Source organism: Nylanderia fulva, unplaced genomic scaffold (genome assembly GCF_048542155.1).
Source record: "Nylanderia fulva isolate GAGA-0341 unplaced genomic scaffold, ASM4854215v1 Scaffold18, whole genome shotgun sequence".
Taxonomy (NCBI): domain Eukaryota; kingdom Metazoa; phylum Arthropoda; class Insecta; order Hymenoptera; family Formicidae; genus Nylanderia; species Nylanderia fulva.
In genome coordinates this window covers 4,443,342-4,459,449 of record NW_028190055.1, presented here as the reverse complement: position 1 = coordinate 4,459,449, position 16,108 = coordinate 4,443,342, and the positions used below count along the sequence as shown (strand labels likewise).

At 31.3% G+C, this 16,108-nt stretch overlaps 3 protein-coding genes across 3 annotated transcripts; 2 read left to right on the top strand and 1 right to left on the bottom strand.

Moving 5' to 3' along the window:
* Positions 1 to 332: 332 nt before the first annotated feature.
* On the top strand, positions 333 to 4,275 carry LOC114935613 (uncharacterized). Its single transcript, XM_029308487.2, has 6 exons — positions 333 to 500; positions 981 to 1,461; positions 1,668 to 1,957; positions 2,040 to 2,265; positions 2,615 to 2,886; positions 3,361 to 4,275. The coding sequence occupies exons 1-6, from the start codon at positions 474 to 476 to the stop codon at positions 3,526 to 3,528; spliced, it is 1,464 nt and encodes a 487-aa protein (XP_029164320.2). The 5' UTR covers positions 333 to 473; the 3' UTR covers positions 3,529 to 4,275.
* A 404-nt stretch (positions 4,276 to 4,679) lies between these two features.
* Positions 4,680 to 8,312, top strand: LOC114935598 (glutathione synthetase). The gene is made up of 11 exons (XM_029308466.2): positions 4,680 to 4,930; positions 5,057 to 5,240; positions 5,380 to 5,455; positions 5,542 to 5,672; positions 5,758 to 5,803; positions 5,936 to 6,009; positions 6,283 to 6,450; positions 6,659 to 6,812; positions 7,056 to 7,163; positions 7,282 to 7,568; positions 7,673 to 8,312. The coding sequence occupies exons 1-11, from the start codon at positions 4,831 to 4,833 to the stop codon at positions 7,797 to 7,799; spliced, it is 1,455 nt and encodes a 484-aa protein (XP_029164299.1). The 5' UTR covers positions 4,680 to 4,830; the 3' UTR covers positions 7,800 to 8,312.
* On the bottom strand, positions 8,301 to 16,084 carry LOC114935597 (integrin alpha-9). The gene is made up of 10 exons (XM_029308465.2): positions 15,519 to 16,084; positions 14,155 to 14,545; positions 12,831 to 13,129; positions 11,478 to 11,940; positions 11,044 to 11,195; positions 10,521 to 10,958; positions 10,293 to 10,456; positions 9,021 to 9,541; positions 8,654 to 8,943; positions 8,301 to 8,547 (listed from the first exon to the last, which is right to left on the bottom strand). The coding sequence occupies exons 1-10, from the start codon at positions 16,053 to 16,055 to the stop codon at positions 8,488 to 8,490; spliced, it is 3,315 nt and encodes a 1,104-aa protein (XP_029164298.2). The 5' UTR covers positions 16,056 to 16,084; the 3' UTR covers positions 8,301 to 8,487.
* Between the last annotated feature and the right edge of the window lie 24 nt (positions 16,085 to 16,108).

Genomic DNA, 16,108 nt, shown 5'->3' with positions numbered 1-16,108 from the left:
ACATATATACCTATAAAATACCTATAAAATAAAGAACGATGATTTAATTACTCCTATTCTAGTAATTAATTAATTTCATATTATTTCTAATTATAAATTCATATATAATTAAATTAACTGACCCTGTATTGTATTATTTATCAATTGCTCCCTCTTGTTCACATACTTATTTTGCTTAAGAAATGCAGTTTATTCGTTTAATCGATAACAATTATCGCGCAAAGATTCAAAATCTTCCCGCTACTAATCGATGCGTGGTCACGTGATTGCTTCGATTATATAAGCCAGGTCACGTGTCACAACTATAGTGCGGCATATTTCACTTGATTGAAACGTCATCACTGTAAATAGAAGCGCTAGGAGCGCTCCGTGACTCCGTGATTCGCTGTGTGCATCAGTTCATCATTAGAAGTCATTAAAAATTTAGAATCGAAGTTGGCTTAGATCTTAGATCGTCGAAGCCATTGTAAAAAATGTCCAACTCTCCGGTGCTGAATCCAGTAAGTATTTGTTGCTTTCCTTCTCTCTCTTTCTCGCTCTTTAACCAGAGATCTGCAAAGCATCCGCATTGCCGATGCTTAGGACAATTGCGCATTCTGTCATGTTTTATTAGAAATCGCTCATTAACATCTATTAACAGTTAGCATCCTTAATGCACTATTATAATCATATATTATAAATTATAAATTATGATTTTTATTTTATAAATTTTAAATTATGAAAATTAAATTACGAATTTATTTGCTATTAAAAAAATTTTTTTAAATTATATATATATATTGTATATACATATATAAAATTATATATTATTATAGTTTGTCCTATTTATGTGAAAAATGCTGTTATGGGAATTTTGTTCTAATTAATGTTCAGAATTATACCATGTTTGAGCCTCCGTTATTGCTATTTTTAGAAAGTCATTTACTTACACATATCTCTACTGACATTTGCCATTTTCTTACAATGACATTTTGCAACAGGAAATCCCATATGTGGGGAAAGTGGAAGGAGGTTTAAGGGCAGGTTCTCTGGTGACGATACAAGGCCAAGTGCCACCTCATGCTGTGCGATTTGCTATCAACTATCAGCTGGGACCGACGTTAAATCCAAGAGACGACATAGCCATTCATGTGTCGCCGCGTTTCCCTGAAGGTTTTATCACCAGAAATAGCATAGAATCAATGGCATGGGGCGCAGAAGAGAACTTTGGTCCAATGTGGATTCATCTGGGTGAAAAATTTGAAATCAAGATCCTGTGTGATTATCACTGTTACAAGATTGCTATAAATGGCAGACACTTTGCGGAATTTGCTCATCGATTACCATTCATAAAAGTTACTCATCTGGTTATTGATGGTGATGTTGAGATACACTCTATCACTTATGAGCACATATCGGTTGATCCATCAAAAGGCTCTGCCACAGCTCCAGAGGATGTACCTGCTAATTTTGGGCCACCACGTAAGAAATTATATATAATTAATGTTATATTAATATTGCGACACTTTATGAATATTATTTCAATTAATACATAATTAATATTATATATAATTATACATTATATATAATGTAAATCATATATAATTATATATATAAATTATATATAATTAATATTATAACATTGCGACACTTTATGAATATTATTTCAATTCTTATTCTTAAATTAGCACCTGGAGGATTGTATCCAACAATTCAACAGGGTGGATATGGACCGTCTCCTCCTCCAACTGGTTATGGACCTCCTCCACCAACTGGTTATGGACCTCCTCCACCAACTGGTTATGGTCCTCCACCTGATGCCTATGGTGGTCCTTATGGTTACAATCCATCTAGAGGTTATGGTCAGGAGAAGCCGGAAGAAGAAGGTGTCTTTGGAGATTGTCTAGACAAAGTTGGATTAGCGATAGGTGGATTAGTGGCGGCTGGAGGAGTGGCTGCGGCCATGCACGCGATGAATGTAAGGATGTAATCAAATTTGTTATTATTACACTTACAATATTAGAGATCATTGATGCTGAAACATGCATGACTCTTTGCAGAAGAAGAAGGAAGAAGGCGAGGAAAAGTATCACGAGAAATCAGACGCTTCCAAGTCGAAGACGGAAAGCGAAGGCGGTTTTGGGAATTTAGCTGGCTCCCTCGGGATGGCTTTAGCTAGCAGTCTGGCGAGCAACGCCTTGCAAGGCAACACACACGCTCAGCAAGGCTATCCTGCCCCGCAGCAATCGGGCGGTGGAATGTTGGGCTCTATTCTTGGAGCCTTAGGTATATTTATAACTTAAATTTCAAAAATGTTACATATCTATATGATAGATATAATAGAGTTATATCTTAATATTTTTCGATAACTCGTATGTATAAAATATTTGCTATCTGTAACTTAATTTCGAATGATACCTTCAGTAATTCTATAAATAGACATATATCATGATTCTATAAACTAGAAAATCTGCGAATAAATGACTGATCGAGTGATATCATCGCGTTGGAATTATTGCCAAGGCAAGAGTTTTAGATAAATCGATAGATGATTATCCGTCTAAGATGCATTCCTGATACTACACCTAAGATGAGAGTAATTTACGAGGTTTTGTTTTTTGATCGATGATATTAGGTAGCGGAGGACATCAACAACCCGCCTCAAATCAACCAGCCGGTGATGGCCTGAGCGGAACGTTAGGATCTTTGTTTGGTGGTGTTCTCGGTGGTGGCGGAAGTCATCAGCAACCAGCGTATCAACCATCGGGAGGATACGGCGGCTATCAACCGTCCGGTGGCTATCCGGCATCTGGTGGTCAGAGTTCTGCCGGGTCGGATCTTCTATCGGGAATAGGATCTGCCTTGTTCAGTTCAGCCATGGACGGCCTAAGCAAACGTGGAAAAGATGTAAATACATGCTCTGCATTAAGACTTCTGGATTCTCGCCGCGGCTATGTCAGATTGTGACGTCAAGGCGAGAAAGCACACGCTGAAAGTTCTTAGATGCTTTTGCATGAAAAGATATTTCAATGATACACTACTTCAGATAGCTTCAGCTATTATAAAGGAAAAATAATAGTTTTCGAAGTATTTTAAGAATGTGCTAAAGTTATTTAAAGTGCTGTTTCATCAAAATGGTATCTAATAATTTTTAGCATGTGTTTTCTAGACGTTGCAATAATTCTAACATAGTCGGCGAGAAGCTAAAAAATTAAAAAAAAAATAAAATTAAAAATTAAGTTTAATTAAATTAAAATTAAATTAAAATTAAATTAAAATTAAATTAAAATTAATTAATTTAAAATTAAATTTAAAAAAATTGAAGCAAGCGCTTAATAACGCTTCTAAATAATGTTTTCTATAAACTTCTCTCTTCCACAGAAACCTCACGAGGAATATCGTCCCGGACCACCTCCTCCGAGCTACGAGCCTCCTCCGCCAGCACCTTCGGTGCCAAAACCAGCTCCGCGTCCGGAAACTCCGCCGTCTTCGGGCGGGCGCAAATTAACAGCAGATGAAATTTCGAAGGGACTTGGATTGGATGATTAAACGCGCTTACAGGGCGCGGAAAGGAATTTTAGCTTTACACGCACATAGTATGACGATCTTATGCTCTCTTGTTGCTTGAAAACATAATCTATATGTACTATCACGTATCCCAATCATTGAAATATGTTACGTGATATACTTGTTCGTTTCCTGAACCAGGACATTTTGCATCATACTGGCAGCTATATAAGATATAGAGATGCGAATGAGTATTTCTCGATTTATTATACAATAGATAGAAATATATATATATATATATATATATATATATATATATATATAATTATATATAATTATATATATATAATTAGATATGTATAAATATATTTATATAATTATATATATAAATGAATTTCATATAATTGATATTAAATAGAATTAAGTTTGTTCCAAAACTGCTTTTAAAGATTTTAAAGATTTTAAAGATTGCATATCTTTTGAATAGAAGACAAATTAAGAATCAAATATATATCGCTCATTGTTACAAGGCCTTCCGTGAAATAATCCATAATTGACATATACAGACATAGGATTGAAAAGTTAATATATTTTTAAGATTATATTTTTATAAGCGTATTCTATTGTTTTATAAGAGAAAGAGTGAGATTTTAAAAAGAGAGATATATACATATAGTATATGAATTGCAAATATAATGTATAATGTATTTATTATTTATTTATCGGAGAATTAAATATATAAAAAATGTATACATCTCACAGACAAATTAAATGCATATTATATATTAAGTTAGATTTGTTTTAGAAATCTTATATCTTGTCTTTTTATATTTAATCATGATCACAAGAGCTTCCATAGATATTATTTTCGATATTGCATCATGTTCTCTTGAAATGTGTGAATTATAAGTTTAATAAAATATTAAACAATATAATTGTGAAACTAAGATAAAAATTTATTTACAAAACTTAACTAAACTGTGCTATACATCAGTCAATCTCAATCTTTGATGCAATTTTATTCATTGTCCAGTAATATTAGATTAAAATAATTGATATAAATTATTTAAATTATGAAAAAATTGTTGAAATTCTTTTAATAAAAATAAGTACAAGTATTTTATGAAATTTACATATAAGTGAAAAGAATCTCTTTTACCTACTGTGCTTTATTTCCTGTTCGATTATTAGATCTAGCAAAAGATGGCATTTCTAATAATCATTCCATGTGCATGTGAATGCTGTTGACATTAGTATTTTTGGAGTTTGGAGACACGTTTGCGCGAAGATAACGAGTGATATAACATACATTATAAATTATTATTTGTATCGATTTTCATTATCATGATTGCCTACCGATTAAAGCCTTGTATTAAGCTTCCTCTTTCAGAGGAAACACTGAGAGAAAGCGTAGATAAAGCAAAAGATTGGACACTTATGCACGGTAATGACATCTTATTACTGATAACAACTAAGTTACACCTAGTAATTAAACACGTACGTAACAGGTGGTTGGTTCTTGCTATTTCATGTACAATGGATATTTATTCTGTGACATTTTATTATTTAGGGATATCCGTACGAGCCAGGAAGAATTTTAGCAAGGACCAAGTACAAATATTACCATTTACACTGATACCATCAAGCTTTCCTGAGAAACCCTTTTTTACTGTGAAAAATGTACAAGTTTTATTAAACGAGCTTATTCATAAAGTTGCTCACGATAAAGAATTTCTCACAGATAGTTTAAAAAGGTATTAAATATATGTATTAAAGTCTGTTACACAATATAATATATATTTATATATACAGATATATATTTATATATTATTTTTATATTATTTTATATATATATATTTATTTTATAAATATTTTTATACGCATTTGTTTTAGTACGATTCAAGCTGATTCATTTACAGCAAAATTGTTTCACATTTACGAAACAGTATGTGAAGAAGGTTTCAGCCAGGTATATAAACTCAAATTTTGTACACAGATATCAATGAAAATGCAATCAAGGGCAGAAAAATATACAATATTTTTATAATTTTCTAGAGCATAAGTCTTGGATTACTAAGATCGGATTATTTATTACACGATGAGGGCTGTAAGATTAAACAAGTTGAAATAAACACTGTAGCAACTAGCTTTGCTGCCTTGGCTACTGTCACATCTCAGTATCATAGGTAAGCTTGCAATATAAAAATTCCAGAGAAATTTTAATATTTAAAAGTGCATTATTTATTATTATAATGAACTATTTTTTTTTAGATATATATTAGGAGAATTGGGTTATACCGAGGAAGCATGTGAACATGTAAGTTAATACAACTGTTTTTAAAAAGTAGAATTGCCTATAATATTTGTTTTCACTAATATGCTTGCTAATTTTATTTTGAAATTGCAATATTTTTTAAATACTTTATGTATATTATCATTATATTATAAGATTCCAGAAAATAATGCTATTACTGGATTTGGTAATGGACTCGTACATGCATGGAAATTGTACAATGATATGAAGTAAGTTGAAAAATGCAACAGATATTACTCTAAAGAAATTTTATATTTATAATATAACATATATTTATATAAATGTATATTATAAATTTATAATATACATATATATATATATATATATATATGTATATATTTATTTATGTTTATAATTATAAAATTATATCGTAATATTTATATTTATTTGTAATTATAAATATATTTATAATAATTCTATATAAATCTATAGAAATTTTATAAAAATAAGATTTATGAACAGAACTCTTTTTTGTATTCTAGCGCTATTATATTGTTTATTGTTGAGGATGTAACTTATAATATAAGTGACCAAAGATTTCACGAATTTCAAATTCGCCAGTTATGTCCTAAGATAAAGATTATTAGAAGAAGTTTAACAAGTTTAACATTGGAAGATGTAAAACTGGGGCCAAATAAGGAACTAATTGTGTAAGTTATGTTACAACTTTAATTAGAGTTTATATTTTATAAAACTATCAAAGTTCACATAAAATACATAAATTCTTTCAAGAAGAAAAGAGAGAATATTTTTAAAATAATATAAAAATTAATATTGAATAGAAAAAAAAGATATTTACATCTATATACACATATATATCTAAAATATTTCAAACCTGAGTTATTTGAATTATTTTAGTGCAAATATGATAGTGGCTGTAGTTTATTATCGTTCTGGTTATGAACTCGAAGCTTATCCTACAGATAAGGAATGGGATGTTAGGTTGTTAATTGAACGTTCACGAGCAATAAAATGCCCATCAGTACAATATCATTTAGCAGGCACTAAGAAAGTATGTATCTTATTGTAATTATTTGTTTAACAAGAGCATCAAGCAAAAATTTTTATTGTTTATAATTAAAAGTTGTAATTAAATATTATTAAATGTAATTATTAAATTTTAAATTGTATTATTTTAAATATAAAATGCATATTCAAGAATTAAATTTTATTATAATTAGAATAATAGTTATGTAATTATTAGAATAAAATATTTGGAAATTATCTCGATTTCAAAAAATTATCATGTTTCTAGGTACAACAATCTTTGACTCAGCCCAACGTATTGAAAAAGTTTCTAAAGGACGAAACATCTGTTGCTAGAGTGCAAGAAATATTTACTGGATTATACACATTAGACTTTGTAAGTAATCTATCATGAATCAAAGCATTTAATTATTCAATATTTGGATGCAAATCCCAACTTTTAAAACATTTTATCATTTGAATATATTGAAATGATATATTTGTTTCAATAACAGGATGAGGATGGAGAAAAAGCAGTGAAAATGGGTATAAATAATCCAAACAAATTTGTTCTGAAACCACAAAGGGAAGGAGGAGGAAATAACGTATACAACGAAGATATAAGAATGTGGTTGAGTTCAATGAAAGACTCTCAGGAGAGGAAGGCATGGATTCTTATGGATCGCATTTATCCTCCATTACAGAAGAACTATCTGATACGCTCCGTTGAAGAACCATTAAAAGATAACTTTGATTTATCGGACGTTATAGCAGAACTTGGCATATATGGAGTGATAATAGGGTGAGCACAAGCGATAACTTTAATTTAAGACTCCTGGACCCAGAAGTCTTAATTATTATTTGCTAATAAATAGCAGTAATATAACAGCGTATATATATTTTTAGGGATAGCAGTAATATAATACTAAATGAACAAGTTGGGCATATTTTAAGAACCAAATCGTCGAGCGAAGACGAAGGCGGCATAGTGGCAGGTATTGGTGCTCTTGATAGCCCGTATCTGATTAGTTGAAATAAAATTATTTCTAAAATAATGTATACCTTATGCATCACACAAAAATACTATAAATAATATTTAGAGTACAAATTATATATATATATATATATATATAATATTATCTATGTATATAATATTTGGAATTGCCTTTAGCATAATTATTGATTAGAGTATAATATATTGTAAAAATATAAATAAATTGTAACGATAGGGAATTAAAAATCTGGATTTTTTATTGTTATTCAGATGATTACTCTAAACTCTACCTAGATCTCGTATTAATATTTTCGTACTCGAATATACGTAAGAAAAGTGTCAAAAGACTTCCAAATACTTCTCAGTTCTAGTTAGATTTGTTTGTCTTTCTTCTTGAAATAAGCTGCGCAAAGTATTTTATTCATCTTTTAATACTTAAAAATTTTAAAACTATGCAATTTATATTTATAAAATAATATGATAATTTTATAATAAAATCTTAGAAAGATGTACATATATATATCTAGTAAAATATTTGAATCATTTAAACTATGGGCAATTTTATTATTTATTACTTGTATAAAAAAATAAATACATACAAACTTAAACTATATAAATATATTAAGTTGTATATATATTATAATTATATTAATCATGTACATTCAGTCAACAGCAGGTTGAACCTTATCTTAACCAATCGATCTTAATTCAAATTGTAGAAGTCTGTTCAATCACGATCAAGAACTTCCGTCGAAGATGTTGTTTCCAGAACCACGTTATATTTTTTCTGAAATGCAAGTTACTCTACGTCAATAGTATTTGATATACATATTATACCATTAAGAATGACGAGAATTTTCATTTACGGAACATTGCGAGAACGCTAAACATACATCAGTTTCGGCTTTCAGCGCTTCAAGTTCCATCTTCTTTTTTCTGTTAAAGAAGCCGATCTTGATTAAACCCAGAATTAACAGTATCAGCAATGCAATTCCCAGAATTACTGAAAGCGCTATTATCCACACGGCTATTCGCTGGGCGATCGGCGAGCCCAAAAAAGTTGTGGCAACCGAAACGGTATCCGGCTTGTGACCTTCTCTTTGAGCAATATTGTAAGGTTGCGTTATCATCACGCTACCCTCAGTCACGTAAAATATGATATCTTTGCCCTTCATCAAGTCATCTACGAGCAGAATATTCAAAGTATTCAAAGAACGTGAAACTTATCTTCTTTTATCAGCTACAGGATTATATATTTACCAGGAAAGTTAGACAGTTGTAAATTCAGCGTCACCAAAAACTTGGCAACGGACAAGGAACTTAGGAAAGGCCCCAGTCTGCAATCAATTTGCGTGCATTTAATCGCGCTATTTGATGAGGAACAGTTGATGAAGAGCGTTCTGTTCTCAGACGGTACGTTCATTGGAGTGTCATCCTCCTCGATGCTGAATTTTGCGTGAGTGTTACTTTCAGCCCTGATCAGGACGTTATCCATTTCTTTAGAAGCGACTGAGAGCGACCCTTCATCGGTTTCGTTCGAATCGCAATCAAATTGATACGCATCCATTCTGCCAATAGTGTCGTTGATACTGACGATTGCTATAACTTCGCTATCGTGCGACCGTAGAATGTGCGTCGGAATTTTCACCGTCAACACGGCCTCCTCGATGGGACTGGCGCCGAATTTTTGGACCTCATAAAAGTGCTGGAACATGACGCTGTTTAGCGGCTTCCCTTTGCTTTCTTCGCGTAAGTACGAGTACAAGTTCTCCTGTGCTTTTCTGTAAATGTTTATTAAATTAGTATATTATATTTTTTATTAAATACATTTAATAATATAAATTATTTAACGTATAAGACGGGCAACAAGAGCCAAATCGCGGATGACAATGCGTTATCCTAACGAAACTAAATAATTTTTCGTTAGAATTAAATACCGGTGCACAAGGCTGGAAGAGCAGTCGCCCGGCAAGCGAAAGGTCTCGGGTTCGATTCCCGATTCAGCGATTTTCGGATCTATATTTTTCTCTTGCATTCATTTATTTATTTTCCGTAGGGGGGTTAAAGGGGTATTGAAATTAAATCTCAAAATATGAGATTATTTCATATTTAAAATCTTGGCCGTGTCCAAGTAAAAATTTGGTGCCTTGTGCACCGGTATTTAATTCTAACGAAAAATTATTTAGTTTTGTTAGGATAACGAATTGTCATCCGCGATTTGGCTCGTGTTGCCCGTCTTATACGTTAAATTTATATTTATATTACAGAGCCTTATTAAAACTCTTATAAATATAAATTATATTAAAACATTGTTATATATAAATTATATATTATAAATATATAACATTAATATACATATAATTTTATAATTATATATATTATATATTAAATATATAAATTATATATAAATCAATATATTAATTAATTATTAAATATATAATTAATATAATATAAATAGAATATATAATAATATAATATAAATATATGTAAGATTTTATATTTTTACACACAGTTACATCGAGATGTACGAACCCGGCGATTGCTATATCAATGTCCACGTCGAAGTACACCGTGATTGCGTAACTATTGTCATCCCAATTCGCCTCGTCGCTCTGAGTGCTGATATTCGCCCATAGTTTCACTTCTCTAACGTCATATTTTACCGTACTCGTGTCTAGTTGCAGCGTTAATGTTTTCTGAAAAATAAGTTGTTACCCATCTTTTTTTTATTAAGCAAATCTGAATATGTCATCGCCATACGTTGGTTTTCAGGGGATTGCCGATGTCGCAGATCACTTCCAGAACATTATCGCGGGGGTTCTCGATACACTCGGGCGGGATGCTGGCTAACGGCAGGACCTCGGCGAAGATGTGCACCTTGGTCTGATACGCCAGTTCGCCGCGATTGTAAGCGTCGACGCGCAACGTGATGGTCGACGTGGAGCCGATGATGTACCTGTTATCCCCCCGAATCGAGTCGGTCGACAACACAACCCGAAGATCGGACACGCACACGTTATCCTCGCCGCAGTCCATGGCGAACGGGAGCTTCACGAGATCGTCGAGCTTCGAGCGAGGCCGGTTTATCACCACGCTAGATGATGATGATGAGCTTTCGTTTCTCTTCGCGTCGAGATCGTCCTCCAGTTGCAGGGACACCGATACTTCCAGCGGGTCTATGACGTTTCGAATGTTCTCCTAAAATACACAAAAGCGTGAGAGAGTCTTTGATACATTAAAAGAAATTATTATTATTATTGAATTATTATTAATGCTAACGCACCGTGAGATGTATCTCAAGTGAAATACGCGCGACCGTAGCTTTAAGCAGCGTGTAATGCAGCTTGTAAGTCTGTGGTTCATCTGTGCTGCTTTTTTGCGCGCGATACCTGGCTCTGCCATGTAATTCATCGACCTTCAGGATTGCGATGGCTCCTGAAATACAGTAATTCAAAATTAATAAATTAATATGTTGCAATATTGAAGATATAATCACATGTATAGAGATTATATATAAATAAATAATAATAAAAATAAATAAATATATATATATATAAATAATTTTTAACAATAAATATAATAAATAAATATAATAAATAAAAAATAAATAAGAAATATAAATACATGAAAAATATAAATACTTAAATTAATAGATAAAAATAAATAAAATATAAATAAATCCATAATCATATAACATGCGTATAAAATAAAAATTACGCAGATACTCAGGTACGTATGTGCCCTCGTAGGACATCCAGAGGCTGATGACGAAGGACGTTGCGTTTTGCAGCAACCTGATCTGCGGATACGTCAACGTCACGTTGATCGTGACAACCGGCGCGGATCTCAGCAGGACCACTTCGCCGGACAGATAAGCACCCACGGCGATGTCGGGATAGTTGTTCCGGTCGATGTCTCGAGGTTCCGAGATGGAGATACCGAATCCGCGCATCGTCGGCGAGAATCTCCTGCCGATCAGTCTCTGGCTAGGCTTGCGGGAGACGCCGTCTCTGTTCCCGTTGAATATGTAAACCGCGCCTCCGCTCTCGTCCTCGTAGGGTGCACCCACGGCGAGGTCGCCATAGCCGTCGTGGTCGATGTCACCTAGACACGCCAGGGTGGAGCCGAATCTGCCGCCGATGATCTCTCCCTCGAGTGTCTGCAATTCTTCGAGATTGTCCTGGATTTTGCACGCGTAAAAAAGGTATTATTTTTTATAATTAAAATTATACAATTAAAAATATACATTTTTTAAATTATTGTATAGAAAAAACTCGTTTTTATCGAGAAATTATTTTAAATATAGAAAAAATATAGATAAATTTCACTATAAAGATATATGAATACTCAATTTCCAAAAAATCTTAATTTTAATATTAAAATCGTTAACTTTAATCTTTTTTATTTTTCTTTATTAATATTAAATTAATTTTATGTCAATTTTTATTAATTGAAAAATTCTGATTATTTTATTAGTACAAAGAATGCATTTTCTATTGAGAAATTAATATATATAAAAAAAGAATATAAACTGCGTGCTTAGAAAATGTTCAGAAAAGCATTAATATTTAATATTAAAATTGTAACTTTAATTTTTCCTTAATCATTTCTTTTCTTACTAATATTGAATCTCACTTCGATTTTTAATAATTAAAATAATATATGATTATTAATTTTCTAATATATTTTTTAAAAAAGTTAGAATCTTAATAAACTATTTTTACTCAAATAATTATTTCTTTAAAAATATTTTTAGTTTAATTATCATTATCATTATTTATAAGACTGTTCAAATTAATAATTTATTAAGGCAGCATACTTATATTCTTAATAATTTATGATAAAGATTTCAACAAGAATTTCAATAACTTTATTGATTCCTCATTATTAAAAAACAAAAAGAATTTTGCGAATATCAAACTTATTCAGATGAGAGACATCAATGCATATGTTAAACGCGGTCTTCCTCAACCATCGATTTCAATTTTGTTAGTCAAAAATTGTATTCAAGATAGAATTCTCGATAGAAATTTGCGTCGCAATATTTATATATTCATAAATAAATCATACATGGCGTCGTCCTGTAAAGATGTAGACGAGGCCCTCGTCTATGTCCCTGGACCACTGCGGTGCGCCGACGATCAACTCGTGTCTGCGATCATTGTTGACGTCGCACGACGCTAACGAGGCGCCGAAATATTCGCCGTATCGCTGACCATGCAGTACCGTCTTAATGAACATACGTTGATTAGTTTTAGGAGGAAAGGCGAACACGAGAATCTTCCCGTATATATCAGCGCTTCTCGGCGCGCTGCTGGCGTACCAGATGTCTCGTTCGTTGAAGTAGTTACCAGCTGTTACAGCGTATCCTGAAAGATATTATTATGTTACAAGAACTTCGCTTTCGCAGATTGAATTCGATATATTATGAAAGTAAAATAAGATATTTCTAAGCACAAATTATTTTATTGATTTAAAATAAATGAATTTTAATTGTATTATAATATACGTAAACTTCAAAATTTTTATTACTTATATCTTTAAATATTATAATTTTGTAATATAATTTAAATATATTTTTATTTATATTTAAATTTTTATTATTTAATATTTATTACTTAAATTAAATTAATAAATTAAAATATGTATATCTATCAATCTTCAATTTTCTTGCAAAGCATATATAATTAAATTAGCTTTGTTAAACTTTCGATAATTTTTGCATTATATTTTCTATAAAGAGATGTTTTAGAAAAAAGAATAGAAATAGAAATGTATATTTAAAATATAATATTTCTCTAAATTTAAAACTAAATCTATATTAATAAAAGTTATAAGCTAAATAAATAAATGTGAAATAATTAGTCAAATATAATTATGTTGTTTAAGCACATATGCGGAATAAGCAGGGTATCGATTGTGTAACTTCTTCTAAAGCGAAAAGTAAAAAATTAAAAATTTCTTCCAACTACACATCGATTTTATTTTAAAATCAATGCGCGATTGACGGGAATTTTTCACTTTATATATTTATTTAGTTTATAATAATATTTCTCTTTTTTTTAATATACAGGTAAAGAAAGTTAAATTTGATGTATTCTTCAAATAAATTAAATCAAAATTTATTAATTTAACATAAATTAAATTAATTGTGATATACATAAGCTTTTAAATTTTTATTACTTAAATTAACAAAATAAAAAATTTAAATATAAATTTAGTAAATTAAAAAATAATTTAATTTAATATATAATTGGTAATAAAAAATTAAATAAACAATAATAAATTTTAATAAATTGAAAATATAATTAAAAAAAATAAACTTTTAATTAATTAATAAATAATTATTTTTTAATTTATTAAAGGGCGATAAGAGATATATGTATATCTTTACCTAGATAATTATAACTGTGAACCTGTTGTTCTTTAGCTGGTGAAGGAATTATTGTCCGCGAAAATGTCTCGTCGTTTATCGAGGCGGTAGTTAATACCGCATCGCCTTTCCAGTTATATATACCTGGAGCACCCAACACGACATTCACATCATATCTCAGAGTGTTCATGTGCAAGGAGAAGCCAATTTGGCTCATCCCGTAGTTATAAATGCCTATGTCGTTTTTGGATGTAATCTGACTTTCGGAGTTCGAAAGCGGTAATATTCGCTCTTCAGCTTCTCGCTCGAATGCATCAGCGTTGATGGCACGTGTCGCATAGCAAATACCATTCATGAACCAATTGGGCCTGTTAGCGTTCACGATATTGTTTATCCATCGCGGTCCGCAAACCTATTTATTTGACAAAATTTTATAAAATAAATAAAATAGAAAGATAGAGATGGAAATAAGCTACTTGTCATTTTATAATTTTTTTATGAGAAGGAAATTAATAATCTTAGAATACTTTTTGTGATATTCAATATTCTCAATACTAGTCATTTAACAATTAATGTTCTCATTAAAGGCAGCTTAGCATGATACAAAAAGAGTTTTTGTGATTTATCTAAATTTTGGAAACTGATCCAGAGAAATAATTCGATCTTCAAAATAATTTTCAAAAAGATAAATGATCGAGTAGTTGTCATTATTTTTTATTTGATAATTAAAATAAAAATCTCATATAATCGGATGTTTCATATTTTCGATAAATGTTTAAGTAAAATTAATTAATTAATCTTCTTGTTGTACATCTAAATTTTGAAAACTTAATTAATCGCATGCGAGAGAGATAAAACGCGCACACAATTTAAACATTTTTTTAAAAATAATCAAAAACGCCTTCAAACATCCTTATTTAAAAAATTAATGATTTTTTTAAAAGTTGAGTATTTGTCATTATTTTTCGTTTGATAATTAAAATAATAAAAATGTCTTATAACCACGGATGTTTCATTCTTCGATATTAAACATTATTTAAGTTAAATTAATTGATTAATTAATTAATTTCGCAAAGTCGCTTAACATGATATAACAAAATATTTTCGTTGTACATCTAAATTTTGGAAACTTAATTAATCGCACACGCGGACGAAAAAAAAAGATCTTTTACATAAATATAAAATACAATTATATTAATATAATTTAAATATTTTTAGATAATTAAAAGTGTCTTTGCATCGAACATTCTGATAAAAAAAAATGTTAAATTTCATCAAGAAACTTGAAATACAATTTTAAAACACGCACATTGCTCGTTATTGAAACTGAAAAAAACAATGATGATTCATGTACTGAATAAAAAAAAATACATATATAGACACACCACAACTCTAGGCTCGGTCTTATTCTCTACGGCGATAGTCGCGCCGATCCAAGCGTTATTTTTTATCTGATTGATCAGTCTCTCACGAGGACGCGGACCGTTTCCGGTCCTGTCGAGCGCCCATTCCTTGCAGACGCCGTTCATTCCGCACCTGAAGACCGCACCCGGCTCGGTCACGAACAGCAACACGCTGGAGTTCGCTCGCGGGGCTCCGACGAGCAAAAAAGCTTCCTCGGCGCTTGTATAAAGAGCCACCGAGTAGCCGAAGTAACTTCGACGAGCGAATAATTCCGAGGATGCACGCGCAGGATCATTGTACACCTTCACATCGAGCGTATTAATATTATATGCTGACAGATTGTGTCGCGCGGTCATCATCATGACGATGATGAGGCTCAAAAATCGTAACATATTATTGAGGAAGGATATCCTTCGCGTGATCCGTAAGAAAACTGACTGACTGATTAATCGACTGACTTGTTTCCTGCCGCCGGATGTGGTTTCCTCGAATACCGCAATTATGATATATGACATCATTTCGCATTAGTCACTTATCCATAACGTAACGTTTAATTCCGAGAGAGAAGCAA